This window comes from Conger conger, chromosome 16 (genome assembly GCF_963514075.1).
Source record: "Conger conger chromosome 16, fConCon1.1, whole genome shotgun sequence".
In the NCBI taxonomy this organism is placed as follows: Eukaryota; Metazoa; Chordata; class Actinopteri; order Anguilliformes; family Congridae; genus Conger; species Conger conger.
In genome coordinates this window covers 33,626,460-33,641,107 of record NC_083775.1, presented here as the reverse complement: position 1 = coordinate 33,641,107, position 14,648 = coordinate 33,626,460, and the positions used below count along the sequence as shown (strand labels likewise).

At 43.0% G+C, this 14,648-nt stretch overlaps 1 protein-coding gene across 1 annotated transcript in view; it reads left to right on the top strand.

The window, feature by feature from the left end:
• LOC133115135 (C-type mannose receptor 2-like) overlaps positions 1-4,486 on the top strand; it is a 52,180-nt gene extending 47,694 nt beyond the window's left edge. The window contains 1 exon segment of the mRNA XM_061224884.1: positions 1,628-4,486. Within this exon segment, the coding sequence (XP_061080868.1) occupies positions 1,628-1,881 (254 nt within the window). The 3' untranslated portion in view covers positions 1,882-4,486.
• Positions 4,487-14,648: the final 10,162 nt, after the last annotated feature.

Sequence of the window (14,648 nt, the reverse complement as noted above, 5' to 3'; positions counted from 1 at the left end):
GAGTGAGATACACACCAACCGCACAGCAACCACACACCAACCACACACCAACCGCACACCAACCACACACCAACCGCACACCAAACACACACCAACCACACACCAAACACAACCACACACCAACTGCACACAGGCCGTGGTCTGCAAGACCCTGCAGAGTGAGACACACCAACCGCACAGCAACCGCACAGCAAACACACACAAACCGCACACAGGCCGTGGTCTGCAAGACCCTGCTGAGTGAGATGCACAGCAACCACACACCAACTGCACAGCAACCACACACCAACCACACACCAAACACACACCAACCACACACCAAACACAACCACACACCAACTGCACACAGGCCGTGGTCTGCAAGACTCTGCAGAGTGAGATACACAGCAACCACACACCAACTGCACAGCAACCACACACCAAACACATACCAAACACAGGCCAACTGAACACCAACCACAACCGCACACCATACACAGACCAACCGCACAGCAACCACACACCAACCACAACCACACACCAACCTCATACCAACCGCACACCAACCACACACCAAACACACACCAACCACACAGCAACCACACAGCAACTGCACACAGGCCGTTGTCTGCAAGACCCTGCAGAGTAAGATACACACCAACCACACACCAACCGCACACAAACTGCACACAAACCACGGACCAACCGCACACCAACTGCACACCAACCACACACCAACCGCACACCAACTGCACACTGGCTGTCATCTACAAAGACTCTGCAGGGTAAGATACACACCTACCACACACAAACCGTACAACAGCCACGACCACACACCAACTGCACATCACCGCACAAAAATCTGCTTACAGACTGTTATCTGCAAGACTCATAGTAAGATGCACTACAAACCAACACATACCAACAGACACAAACCACAAGCAAACTAACACAAATACAAACCAACACATACCAACAGACACAAACCACATGCAAACTAACACAAATACAAACCAACACATACCAACCGACACAAACCACATGCAAACTAACACAAATACAAACCAACACATACCAACAGACACAAACCACAAGCAAACTACACTCCCACTCACACATTTACTCAGCATCACACAGAAACTACACAATTACATTCCACCACTCATAATCCACACAAACAACACACACAAACCACATCCCCACTTGCACAGTTGCACAATTACACACAAACACACACAAACCACATGCAAACCACACGTCAACAACTATTACACACACAAATCCACAAAGCAACTCATACAAATATGCCCACCAACACACATAAACCACATGCAAACCACACACCAACTCACAGAAATGCACACAATCCAAATGCCAACGAACACAAATTCACACGATCCACACGTAACACACTCGCAGGCACATACACAAAAACAAGTACGCTCCGACACATACAAACCACACACAAACAACAGAGCAAGTTGTTAGGCTGGGAGGGAACAGCCACACAGGGGTACAGAGGGAGTAGGTAGGTCTAAGGAAAGGGTGATAGAGAGAGCACACAAAAACATTCTGTGATTTAAGACTGAACTTTAACCTCAAGGTTAGTCCCAATTATGTCTTAACAGATTTTACACTCTCTCTGCAGGCACGGAGTCTTCTCAGGCTGTAGTGTCAACTTCGGAAGGGTTCCCGGTTCTGGTCCCGGTGTTGGTGACGATCGTGTTCCTGCTCCTGGTTCTGCTCCTGGCGGTGATTCTGCTCGTTTACCGCCGTGGCCGAGGCCGGTCCCGGGGCGCCTTCGAGGGGGCCCGGTACAGCCGCTCCAAATCGGCCCCCGAGGGCCAGCAGGAGAAGAACATCCTGGTGTCGGACATGGAGCTGAACGAGCAGGCCGAGTAGCAGAGGGACAGACGGACAGGGCGCGGGGGGGACGGACGGATGGAGGGAAGACTGCACACGCCCGCTCCCCGCCTTCCTCTCCTTCCCATTGGGCGTGCGGAGCGATGTGGGCGGAGCTGGACAACAGACACCGCCCCCTCGGCCTACCCACTGACATGACCCTAACCGCCGGTTTTAGACACGCCCAATTTCCTATGTGGCTCCCAATCGGATTATCCTCCTGGTGTCAGCCCACAGGCCCGCCCATATGAACGACGCCATTGGGTGGTCAATCCCCACCCCCGCCCAACCAATCAGCGGGCAGTATACCAAAGCACGTCTGTTACTTTGCTTTGCTACTCAAATGCACGTGCCTGAAAGAGCCCCCTTTTTTTTTCTTTTTTCTTTTTTTTTTTTTTTTTTTTTTTTCCCTGAAGCGCTTTTCAGACTTTTGCTGTGTCACGTGAATTCGCCCCTGCTACATTAAATGCCAAGCGGCTGCTGTTCCTGGTGATATGTTGCCATATTTAGTGGGCTCTGACAGCTTACATCTGTACTTAAGAAGATAAGAATATACTATGAAGAGAAGAGGACATTCAGAGGGTCAACGCTCATCATTTACCTACACTCTAGAGAGTATGCATCACAGCTGGATCTGAACATCTCTTATTCACACACCAGCCCTCTGTCCAAATATCTCAGCAGCGGAGTTGATGGAATTGAAGTTTTTGAGCAGTGCAGCTATTGTCGATTAATTATTGTTGGAAAATGAAAGTTCTGGAGGGGACCACGGCTGGTCTCTGCTCCCCCTGTTCCATTTGTGAAAGGGTGGGGGGGGTGTCTGTGTTTTGGGATTTGCTCGATGATGGTCTTACCTTCAAGGCAAACGGATAGGAGGGTGCCAGGGAAACAGAGGCCTCATTGAGCACACTCTGTGCCTGTGGGCGTGTGGTGGGTCGAGTCTGGAACACAGGAATTACTGTCTGTTTTTAAACATGTTTGTCTTTGAATTCATTTCCATCGCCGTCACTTGGAGCCGAGTTGGAAAGCACCGGCGAATTATTTTGCTTTCAGCGTTCCTTTTATACGCTTTTCTCTAAATGTGTGAAAGCTGCGTTAGATGTGTTTTTCTCCCATGAGCCACTGCAGTTTTTTTTTAGTGAGAGTAGCCCTGTGCGGCTGTGTGCGTAGACTGGATCGTGAGTGTGCGAAGGCCGTACTGCTGTGAAGTTCCCTTCTCTAAAACACCGTCAGGGGAGCGCAGCGTGGGCACGCGGGGCTCGTCTGGGGCGAAAACCGCTTTTACGCGCGCCCGCCTTGAATGCTATGGTCACCGAGCCATTTATCCAGGGATGTAACCGAATGCGGTGAACGTTGCGTTTGTTGAATCGGTGTGGCGACACACGCAGTCGCCCTATCAGCCGGCTTGGTAACAACGCTCTGCAACCGAACGTTCAGTAAAGCCCCGTTTTAGCTTGTAGTGTTTTGCTCATCCCGAAAGCAGCCCTGGCATTTGAAGCCGGACTTAAGTTGAATAAGGCTGCGTCAATCACGGCCGTAACTCGACGGATAGCTGCAGTGATTCATTATCACTCTGAGTTACAGGCTAGTGGTACTAGCAAAACGGCAAAGCGCTAAACCTGAATCACTAGCTACCGTTTCTAAAATAATAAATAAATAAAATAAATGACCATAGATTTGGTTGCATGATCAGATTGAAAAGGTTAAGTGCCATCAGTTCACCAATCACTCTTGCTGGGGATTGAGCCAGGATTGGTTTGCCGCGGTGCTAGATACTAGAACAGCATGAATTCTGTACCTGACTTTCTGTCCGGCAGGCAGGGTGTCGATGATCTACAATGAGAAATACATCGGTTTGCCTGTATTTTTCTGGGTGGAGTAGAGGAGTGGGCGGTGGGGGGGTTGTTAATTTGCCAAGTCGTCTGATTTGTAAGATTTGTATCCCAAGGCTTCACCTCCTTCTTTGTGTCTGTTTCTTTCTTGTTTCATAGTGGAAAGTCCTTAACTGAACACAGTCTTTGAGTCAAATATGCCCTGAAAGAATCGTTCCTATGACTTGTTTAGGAGTCCAGTCTCATCTCAGTGAAGGTACCGTTTCTTAGGGTGGGTCCTCTTATTGTTCCACCGGGTCCCCGTTTCATGGCAGAATCGTGAAATTCCCTTGATGTGTTATTTTATTCAGTTGATAGAATGGTTTGAAACGTGGCCTGCAAGCAAAGCAGGGGCAGCGTGAGAAAAGACAGATGGAGGGATGTGGTGAAAGAAAGAGTTCAAATAAAGGAGAGCAGGATGGGAAGACATACTCAAAATGCAAAGGGGAAGTATGATGGAAAGAGAGAAGAGGAGTCGGCAGAAGAATGATGCCGGGCCGGATCGGTTTCGTCGTTGCCCCCTGGTGTAAAATCTCTGTAGTGATTCAGGGAACCACAAGCTGTGCAGAAGAACATTCTGGAGTGGAACTTCAGCCCATGGGGCTTTCCAGTCGAGGCCAATGAAACAAGTTTTGAGAGTGGACTTGTCCAATCCGCGTTGCTGGAATGTAAAATTAGCACCTGTTATTTCTGTTTTTTAATGAAATGAATAAAGTATGCTTTATGTTTGCAAAGCATTGCACCTGGATGTATATGTGGATTGTGATGTTATGCAATCAATGTCAATTACCAGTACTGATTTTTACATCAACAGTTCGGTTAAGAGCATTCTAAGCACATATTTATACACGTACTTGTACACATATCGTACACGTTGATGGCTTAAATTTGTGTTTGCATGACAGCCAATCACATTAATGCCGTTGTGTTAACTGACCCTTCATTCCATTCAACCCTGTGCCTGACCTGTGTTAGGGATCCACTCCCTGTAAAAAAACCCATAGAGACATGGGCATATACCAACTTCAATCAGTCAAGCTTTAAAGACAAGATGAAACTAAATTTAGACCACCAATATGACATACAGCACTGTGCAAAAGTTTTAGGCAGGTGTGAAATGCATGAACAGAAGAAGTGAATGAAAAGAAGAAAAGAGATCAGGGCTCTGTAGGGGCCATCACTTCCAGGACTCCTTGTTCTTATTTACATTGAAGATGGTTCTTAATGACATTGGCTGTATTTTTGGGGTCATTGTCCTGCTGCAGAATAAATTTGGGGCCAATCAGATGCCTCCCTGATGGTATTGCATGATGGATAATATCTGCCTGTACTTTGAGGACACCACTAATTCTGACCAAATCCCCAACTCCTTTTGCAGAAATGCTGCCCCAAACTTGCAAGGAACCTCCACCATGCTTCACTGTTGCCTGACACTCATTCTTGTACTGCTCTCCAGCCCTTTGGCTAACAAAGTGCTTTCTGTTACAGCCAAACATTAACATTTTTCACTCATCAGTCCAGAGGACCTGCTGCAATTTTTCTGCACCCCAGTTCCTGTGTTTTCATGCTTAGTTGAGTTGCTTGGCCTTGTTTCCACATCGGAGGTATGGCTTTTTGGCCGCAATTCTTCCATGAAGACCACTTCTGACCACACTTCACTGTACAGTAGATGGGTGCACCTGGGTCCCACTGGTTTCTGCCAATTCTGAGCTGATGGCACTGCTAGACATCTTCCGATTATGAAGGGAAGTAAGCATGATGTGTCTTTCATCTGCTGCATTAAGTTTCCTTGACCGACCACAGCGTCGACATTCCTCAACGTTGCCCGTTTCTTCGTGCTTCTTCAACAGAGCTTGTACAGCACATCTGGAAACCCGTCTGCCTTGTACAGCACATCTGGAAATTTCTGCCTGAGAGAGACCTTGCTGGTGCACTATAACTACCTTGTGTCTTGTTGCTGTGCTCAGTCTTGCTATGGTGTATGACTTCTGACATTAAACTGTCTTCAGTAACCTCGCCTTGGAAGCAGAATTTGGCTTTTCCGCACCCAGTTTTAACCCTCCTACACAGCTGTTTCTGTTTCAGTTAATGATTGTGTTTCAACCTACATATTAAATTGATGATCATTAGCTCCCGTTAGGTATGATTGGTTAATCACACCTGACTATATGCCTACAAAATCCCTGACTTTGTGCAAGTGTACCTAGAAGAATTGATGCTGTTTTGAAGGCAAAGGGTGGTCACACCAAATATTGATTTGATTTAGATTTTTCTTCTGGTCACTCACTTTGCATTTTGTTATTTGATAAAAATAAACTATTAACATTTCTATTTTTTAAAACATTCTTACTTTACAGCATTTTTTCACACCTGCCTAAAATTTTTGCACAGTATTGTATATATACTGATCTATAGTGAAATAAATCTTTTGGAGGCCATTTTTGAAGGGTGGGAGTTCACTAACGTCAAAAGAGGAGGGGGAAGATTGGATGCCAGTGCGGGAAAGGATATTTATTGGAAGAGTTGCCCGCTGGTACTTAATGACGTAAAATCGAAATTCAAATATTTTTCCAGGAAGAGGATGGAAACATTTTTTTCTGTGAAAACACCATTACAATTTTAGGAATTTAATGGAATATATACTTTCCATTATATTCCATTATATATTTTTGTGTGGTTATGAAGAATTGACTAAATTGAGGAAAAAGTAAATTTCGATTGAATTCAGATTGCCTTTGACCTGGTGTCTTTGAGATCTGAAGTTATTGAAAGTGATGGAACCAGAATAAAGGAGCAAGATAAGATGATATATTATGTGTTGTAATACAGAATATATTATCTTATTTGGCACTACTGTCCATGGCAACCGGGAGCAGAAATGCACATATTAATTTTCTGTGATCCCTGGAGAGCAACACACCTGCCCACGGTGATGCTGTGCTACTGCTCTGAACTGCACAGAAGCCACAGAGGCACTGTATTACCTATCTGTCTGGAGATATATATTTTAAAAAAGGTAACATCAGCAGTTCTTTAGCAAAATATGAAACTATAACATGCAAATAAGTCCGCGAAAGTACGCATAAATCTAGCTGAATAGACTTTAGGACAGCACTCTTCTTGGGAGATATTTATTACATCAAGGGTACACTAGAGACCGACGCATTTAGGAGATAAGCTCCTTCATCATAGTAACTATATATAGAAGTGCAATTATATTCGTACAATTTATTTTGTAGCCCTTTTTCTGTTTGGTCTTCTCCTTATCGCACGTCATAACCTCCTCCGACGCTGGTGAAGTCAGCCACCACTCTGCCGGTTGCAATCGTTACCAGGCAACATAACACGCTTGGAGTAGAGTGCAAATTGCCTTATTCACAACCCTACAGGTTCCTCATTTACAGCAGAAAGAAATGCTCATGTATTATAGTAGCAGCAGCAGCAGTAGCAGCAGTGCAGTGTGGAAAAATCACAAACCACTCTCTCTGGATTCAGTGGAGTCTGTCTGAATAGCTTGCAGGACTCTCTCTGTGGCCTTTGTCCTTAGCAGGGGGAAACAGAAATGTATGCTCACATCTCTGTGTCTGGCTGCTGTTATCAATGGGAGTGATGCCCAGTACCTGATAGCTGCAGGTCAGTGGGGGGAGTCTGGCACTTCTATCTCTCAGAAGCCTAGAAAACCGTATGAGAGAGGTGTGTGTGCGTGTGTGTGTGTGTGTGTGTGTGTGTACAGTATGTGCGTGTGTGTGTTAGCGTGTTCTTTTAATACAATACACACAAGGAGAAGGAGAGTCATGCAATGTCACGGTCCTGGAGGACTTGGTTGTTTGCACTAGTCTAAGCTGCTGGCTTGCACTGCTACCGGGCCACAAGATGGAGAATCAAGCCCACAACCCCAGCAGCAGACTGGAGCCTAGTACTCCATTCAGCATCCCCTGTAGAAAACAATTCATTTCCTGTATTTAAAAAGCAATATGACTTATACTTTCCCACACCTTTGAGCTTATTTTGAAAACGTGCATTTGTCTAAATTATACCTATGTCCAATGAGATATTATTGTAGCTTATTATTTAATTAACTAATATATTAAACACAACATGACACACAAAAACATATTACAGCATAACATACAAAAATGTCATTTGTGAGATGTAAATGAATATGCTAGATTTGACAGTGCGATATCAAACGATGTTTCACATATAATCAGGAAAACAATAGCTTATGTTGATGCTTTTCCCATATGACCCATTTGATCCTGGAGTTACACCAAAGTGCAATATTATATACAGCAGTTCATTGAGCTATACTTTCAGTTTGGGAGTTTCTTGAAATATCTGAGCTAAATTTGTGCAAAACATCCTGCGGTGGTACAGTGTGTATGGGATCGCTGCTGCAATGGAACACAATGGAACATACGGGGTGACATTGGCTCAGGCGGTAAGAGCAGTTGTCTGGCAGTCGGAGGGTTGTTGGTCCGATCCCACCCTGGGTGTGTCAAACTGTTCCTTTCACAAGACTATCCCCTCAACGCTCCCGACCAGCTGATCGGTGCCTTGCATGGCAGCCAATCACCATTGGTGTATGAATGGGTGAATGAGCAGCATCAATTGCACAGCACTTTGGATAAAGATATCTAAATGCCAACCATTTACCATTTGTATTTGTTCTCAGTCTGGCAGGCATTCATTCTCTGACTGAATCAAACGTTTTCACATACTGAGTTTATTTGTTTACTGTCTTTTCAAAAGGCAATCCTTCACAACAACAAAAAATTCTACGCAAGATGTTTATGTAGAACAGACACTTTTGTCATGTGGGTGGAGCTCCAATACTGGAGGCAGAAAAGGATTCAAAAATGTTTTAGGCACATGGGATTTGAGTCATGAGGGGGAAAATGACAAGTCTAGAGATGTGCATTTTAACCATTACATTAATGATCCACCTAAACGGAAAGTATATCTACACTGAAAGAAAACAGTATTGATATACTTCAGTGTCTTAAGGGTTTTAGCATTGTAGTAAGAATTCAATTCTGTTTTTTTATGTCTGAAGTAGAAAATATTTCCTTGTTTTAACTCACTGTTTGCTTGACAAGTGAAATTTTCTTACCCCATTGGTAAATCCTGAAATGAGTCAAACTATTGGCATTGGCAATATTTTTGTCTTATTTATCAAGAAGAATGATGAAAGTTGAGTCTAAATATAAGATGACTATTGACTTGGGGCAACATTGGGTCAGGCAGTAAGGGCAGTCGTCTGGCAGTCGGTTGCCAGTTCAACCCGCCCCCCCAAATGCGCCTGATGAGCTGTTTGGTGCCTTGCATGTTAACCAATATTAACATGCAAGGCACTGTGTGTGAATGGGTGAATGAGTGAATGAGAATTAGTGTGTGAATGGGTGAATGAGAAGCATCAATTGTACAGTGCTTTGGGTAAAGGTGCTATATAAATGCCAAACATTTACTTATCTTTTGAATTTTGTAGTGAAAAAGCAACATTCAGATCAGCACAACATGTGGAATAACAACAGTGATTACTGTGGTGTCTCTGCATTCTGATTATTTCCCCTTGATTATGAGCTATACTGTATTTATATGTACCTGATGAGAGTTTCTGCCATATTCAATAGAAACGCTCCAGTGACCTTCCATCTCTAAGGGCCTAAGAGCAGGGGAAGCCAGGGGTCAGGTGAGGGAACAGGGTAGGGAATTAAAACACAGATTACCTTTGAGGATTGAGACTAGATGTACTGAAAGAAAAAAACAAAGATAAGAAACACTATAGACTCAGGGAAAGCTAAATCAAACATCAAAACAACATGCCTCAGTGAGCCTCTCTTCAGAAAATTCAGGAGAGGTTCAGAAGAAGCCTGATGTTGTGAGGTCGGGTACGGAATTGTTGCTTTTCTAGGATATGTTCTTGGCCTGTCCTGTGTCTATTTTTTTAATTTTTTTTATATATATAGCAGATTAACTGTTTATTTAATGCAGCAACCTCCAACCCTAGTCCTGGAGAGCTACAGCGTGTGCTGTTTTTCACTGTTACTCGACGCTTAATTAATCAATTAGAGCAGTTGATTACACATTACAAAGCAAAACGTTTAATTAAACAGAAACGGGGGTGAATTGAACATCCTGTTGCAAACCATGGGCGGACTGACTGATACAGTACGGTTTGTTCCTCTGGAGTCTGAGAAGTAATTCTCCAGGCTTTAAAGCACAGGCTTGCGTCATTATTGATTTGGGCTACACCCCCATCACACTCAACAAATGGAAGCAAAGACAGCTCAAAGCCTGTTTCAAAATGTTGGGAGGAAACATGTCGTTCAACACAGAAACCGTAGCAAAACATGGCAAAACATTTTCTGATTGAACCTGGTTACATGGGTCTCAACAGGGTGCTGATTTTAAGGTCAATACAATAACCAGCTGACCCAGAAGCTCTCCAGGACCAGGTTTGGAGACAACTGATTTAATGCTATTATTTGCATGTTCACTGCAAAAAGTTTCCATGCATTTATAAGTGTTTTAGTCTTGTAATGAGACTAAAAATCTCGAATCTTTTTTTAAATTAGCTTTGCGTTTTAAGTTACCGTTTGCTTGACAAGTGAAATGTACTTGCCCCACTGGCAAATATTGACAACATTTTTGTGATTTTTTTTTTAGCAAAAACGTAATAGAAATATGATTTTAAGTCTAAATATAAAACCAAAATACTTGTTGAGACTTCCTTTTTTCCAGTTTTAGAAGTGTTGCTTCTTTTTTGTGGAAATGAATCACAAATTGAGCAAGGAAGGAGTTGTGCCACTGGAGGCCCTTAGGGAAGTGCTTTGGGGGACAGGCTTATTTGGATAGATAGTGTAATGCAGGGCCTTTCAGGCTATTCCACTCTCATTGCTATACTGCGCCCATCCTCTGACTGCCCCCATAGGACTCTCCATTGCTTTATCAGACCACTTCATGCTGTACTGGGTCCATTTTGGCTTTCTGCCACGGGCAGTCTTTCTTCTCTTCCTTACTGCTGTCTCTGTTGCTGGAGGTTACATGACGTCACTAGCTGGGAACAGTCTGATGTGTCTATCGACTAGAATATAAGATGGTGCCTTATTGAACCCTCTAGGTACAGTTCAACAACATTATTACCACTCCTGAATTTTAAGTACATCATGTACATGTGTGTAGTGAAACAGCTGTGGTGTATATACACTCATATGTTTGATACAGAACACCACAGGATAAAACGACAATTTAAAAAATAAATGGAAGTTCAAAAGTATAAAGATTTAAACATTGCCAGGACATTGACAGTTTGAAAAGAATAACTAGATCGTCGTTGCAGTGAAATTGGACTGGCTTGTAATTTTCAGTGCTCACATGACTCGAATTAACCGACGAATGATGGCTTTAATGCTTTAAAAAGCCGCTGTTACTTTTTTTTCGCAATGGTGAAGGCGGGAGCTGTCAGAGACTTCGCAATGTTATTAAGAGTTTGCTGCTCGTGGAACTGTCAAGAGCCTCCTGGGACGCGGTATTAAGAAGAAAAGTGATGGAGAAGTCGAAGAGTGGCGAACTGTCGGAAAAACAACGTGAAACATCCACAGAGCTTAAGGCAGGAAAAGTGTGTACACGCGGGTGTGCATGAGCGAGAGATATGCTGTGTAAACACAAGAGGGAGTGCTAACCCAAATTAAATGGGTCACTCGTCAGCATGCTAAACTAGGAATGTGTAATATACAAAGTCAGGGATAATGCTTCGCTGCCCAGTGTTACGTGTTTTTAATTTTTCAATTTTGTACTTGCAAACAAAAAAACAAAACAAAAAGAAAACACTGAGTTGCATGTAAATATATGTTTCATGACCTCCATATTTCTCAATAGCTTTTATCTTTGTTATCGGAACGCTTCATGTTGGCAAATATAAAAGCAAACACGCACGAACCAGCCAGTATGAAAACCACTTTGTGGATGATGACCATTTCTTAGTATTTCAGAAAACTCCAGTGTCAAATCCGCAAACAAATCAGCACTACTCTTATATATTTATGTCGTAATGAGTAGTTTTTACTGTTCTATTGTTTTCGATTGTTTCCTATTGTAACCATTAGGGCATCTCACTCCTGCTGTGTCCTGTGGAAATTGGTACTGCTGTATATTCTCTTTCTCTCTCCGGGGATTATCCAGCTCATCTACTGGATGGCTTGCGTACACGCTGAAGGCCGACCACACACCCAGAGGATCCACCGTTGCTTTGAAAAGACTGATGGGACGCTACCAACCATAACCCATCCACCCCATTGGGGCGAGGTGTGTGAGGTATGGTTCCCAATCCTAAAGTAAAATAATATAGGTACGTGGATCGACCAGGATGCCAGGCAATAGGGCAGTAGTGATTGTAATTAAAGTAGAACCTGCAGACCCAAACTTAATATAATTATTTATTAGTATCAAACAACGTTTCGACCCATAGTGGATTAAGTGGTTTCAAAGTGGTTAATGGTCTCTAACCTCTTCTGGTTTATCTCCATAGGGGATTTCATATTATTGGGATTACAAATCAGATGAGCTAGACCAGGTGACCGATTAGACCGATGAGCCTATGTATATGGTTGCGGAAATAGTTACTTTTAGTTTGACCTGTCAAAGATCCACTATGGGTTAAAATGTTGTTTGATACTAATAAAGAATTATATTGAGTTTAGGTGTGCAGGCTCTATTTTAATTCTAATTGCAATCCTGACAGTCCCATTTAAGCCAGGTCCTTTTGCTATGTCCAGTATAGCAATTTAGTGACTGTAATAACTTATCAAATTTAGCATACTACAGATCCCTTCTGAATTAAAAAATCCACTTAATTATTTGCATTCTCCCAAAAATTGGTTATTGCCTAGAACTGGATTCAAACCTCAGTGCAAAACCCCTCATACGTCTTAATGAAGCACTTAGATCTGAAAAATAGCAAATAAAATAAATAATAATTAAAATCCCAAAATATGATAATTACTTCAGAAAAACTTGTTTTTGAACAGTCTTAAATACCGCCATGGTTATGTCAATTGCTTAATTATCCTGATAGAACTGACACGGGGAAAATAAAACAAGCAACAAATGTGTAGGTTTTGCATATAAATGATGTTCATTTGAAATACAAAAGTTTCTTTGCAAACAAAAATCATTGTCCTGCACATGCATGGGATGTCAAACCATCATTGCGTGATTGCACCACAAGGCAGTTATTTTAGTATTAGCCCAGTTGTTCATTTCTTTTTTTGGGGGGTAAATTTGAATAAGTGGGTGTCACACGCCGTGACACACCCCTGAAAGGACAGACGAGCTGGACACAGGGTGATATTGAAAGTCCGGATTGCATTCCCAGGAGCTGGGAAGGGAGCGAGAGTGAGAGTGAACGTATAAGTAAACAAAAACAAAAAAAGGTCCGTCGCCCAATGGGATCCGGGTAAAAAATAATAACCTAAAATAACGACGGCAAAAGAAATCAAAGCAAACTGTGGTCGCCTTTCAGCACCGTCTCTCTCGAAACAACAGCTCTCGTCCGTTGTTCCCCAGTCTCAGACAACTACTGTGGAAAAGAGCACACATGTAATTCGAAACATAGTCCAGGTGTAAATGGTAAATGGTTGGCATTCATATAGCACCTTTATCTAAAGCACTGTACAATTGCATGCAAGGCACCAATCAGCTCGTCAGGAGCATTTGGGAGTTAGGTGTCTTCCTCAGGGACACTTTGACACAGTCCGGGCGGGGGATCAAACCGGCAACCCTCCGACTGCCAGACGACTGCTCTTACTGCCTGAGCCATGCCGCCCGAAGGTGTGTGTCTTCTTAACCAGTAAGCATGGTCCTCAGAGTGCCCTGCTTCCTTCCTGCAAACCCTGCCCTTGCCACAGGGGGATATTTATCCACAGCCTGATAAAATGTTTCAATGTTCAACTTAAGAAGGCTGAATGTTTAGCCTAGTTAGAAAATAAACTGTTATTCTAGAAATGTATTTGTTGTCACCTAATTGCATTCTCTTGTGAAAGAGTGTGCTATATAATTGTATTGGCAACACACATCATACCACATCACAGCATATTTCACACACCGCGTTAACTGGTGGCTCATGGGCATAGTGATAATGAAAATTTTAATTCCGTTTAATGTGCTTGACATTTGCTTACAATACTGAGCCACTTCCTTTAAGCTATTTTATCAGGATTCTTCTTTTATTGGTACTGGAGCAGTACTATTGTATATTTGTCTGTAAATTGCCTAGCAGATGTCAATGGTGATTGGTCAAAAGGGAACAATCTGATCGGTATTTTCAGAGCCAGGCATCTGTGACCCCTTCAATTATAACCAGTTTTACACACTATAGTTTTTGTTTGTCATGCAGATGAGAGACAAGAGAAGAGAGAGACAAAACCTGTACATTGTATCTGCATGTAGTGATCCTCATTTCATATTATGTTATGTGTCAACAGCCTTGTTACACCAACAAGCAGCTGTGATGCTGAATCAACAAATGATTTATTAATATTAAAGTCCTGTAACTTTCCTAGGTCGTTTGTGTTTTCATGTCATAAAACCAGATTATTACGGACTGAACCATTCGTCAACTCCTACATTCCTTCTGTCATCGGTTTTTTTCAACGGTTCTGATAACAGCAGTTCTGGTACTCGTGCATAACATTAAGTTCCGCTGCTTCCAAACCTTCGTCGAAGCCGCTTTGTACTTGCCCACACCGCACCCTTAAATTATGTTCAGAAGATGCATCAACCCGGAATTTGTCAGCCTCGACAGAAGGGAGACAAATTTCAGAATACGGAGCCATCTGGTTAGTCTATATAACGGCACGTATGCTAACCGCGACATGTGTTCCCTCAAGTCGCGCA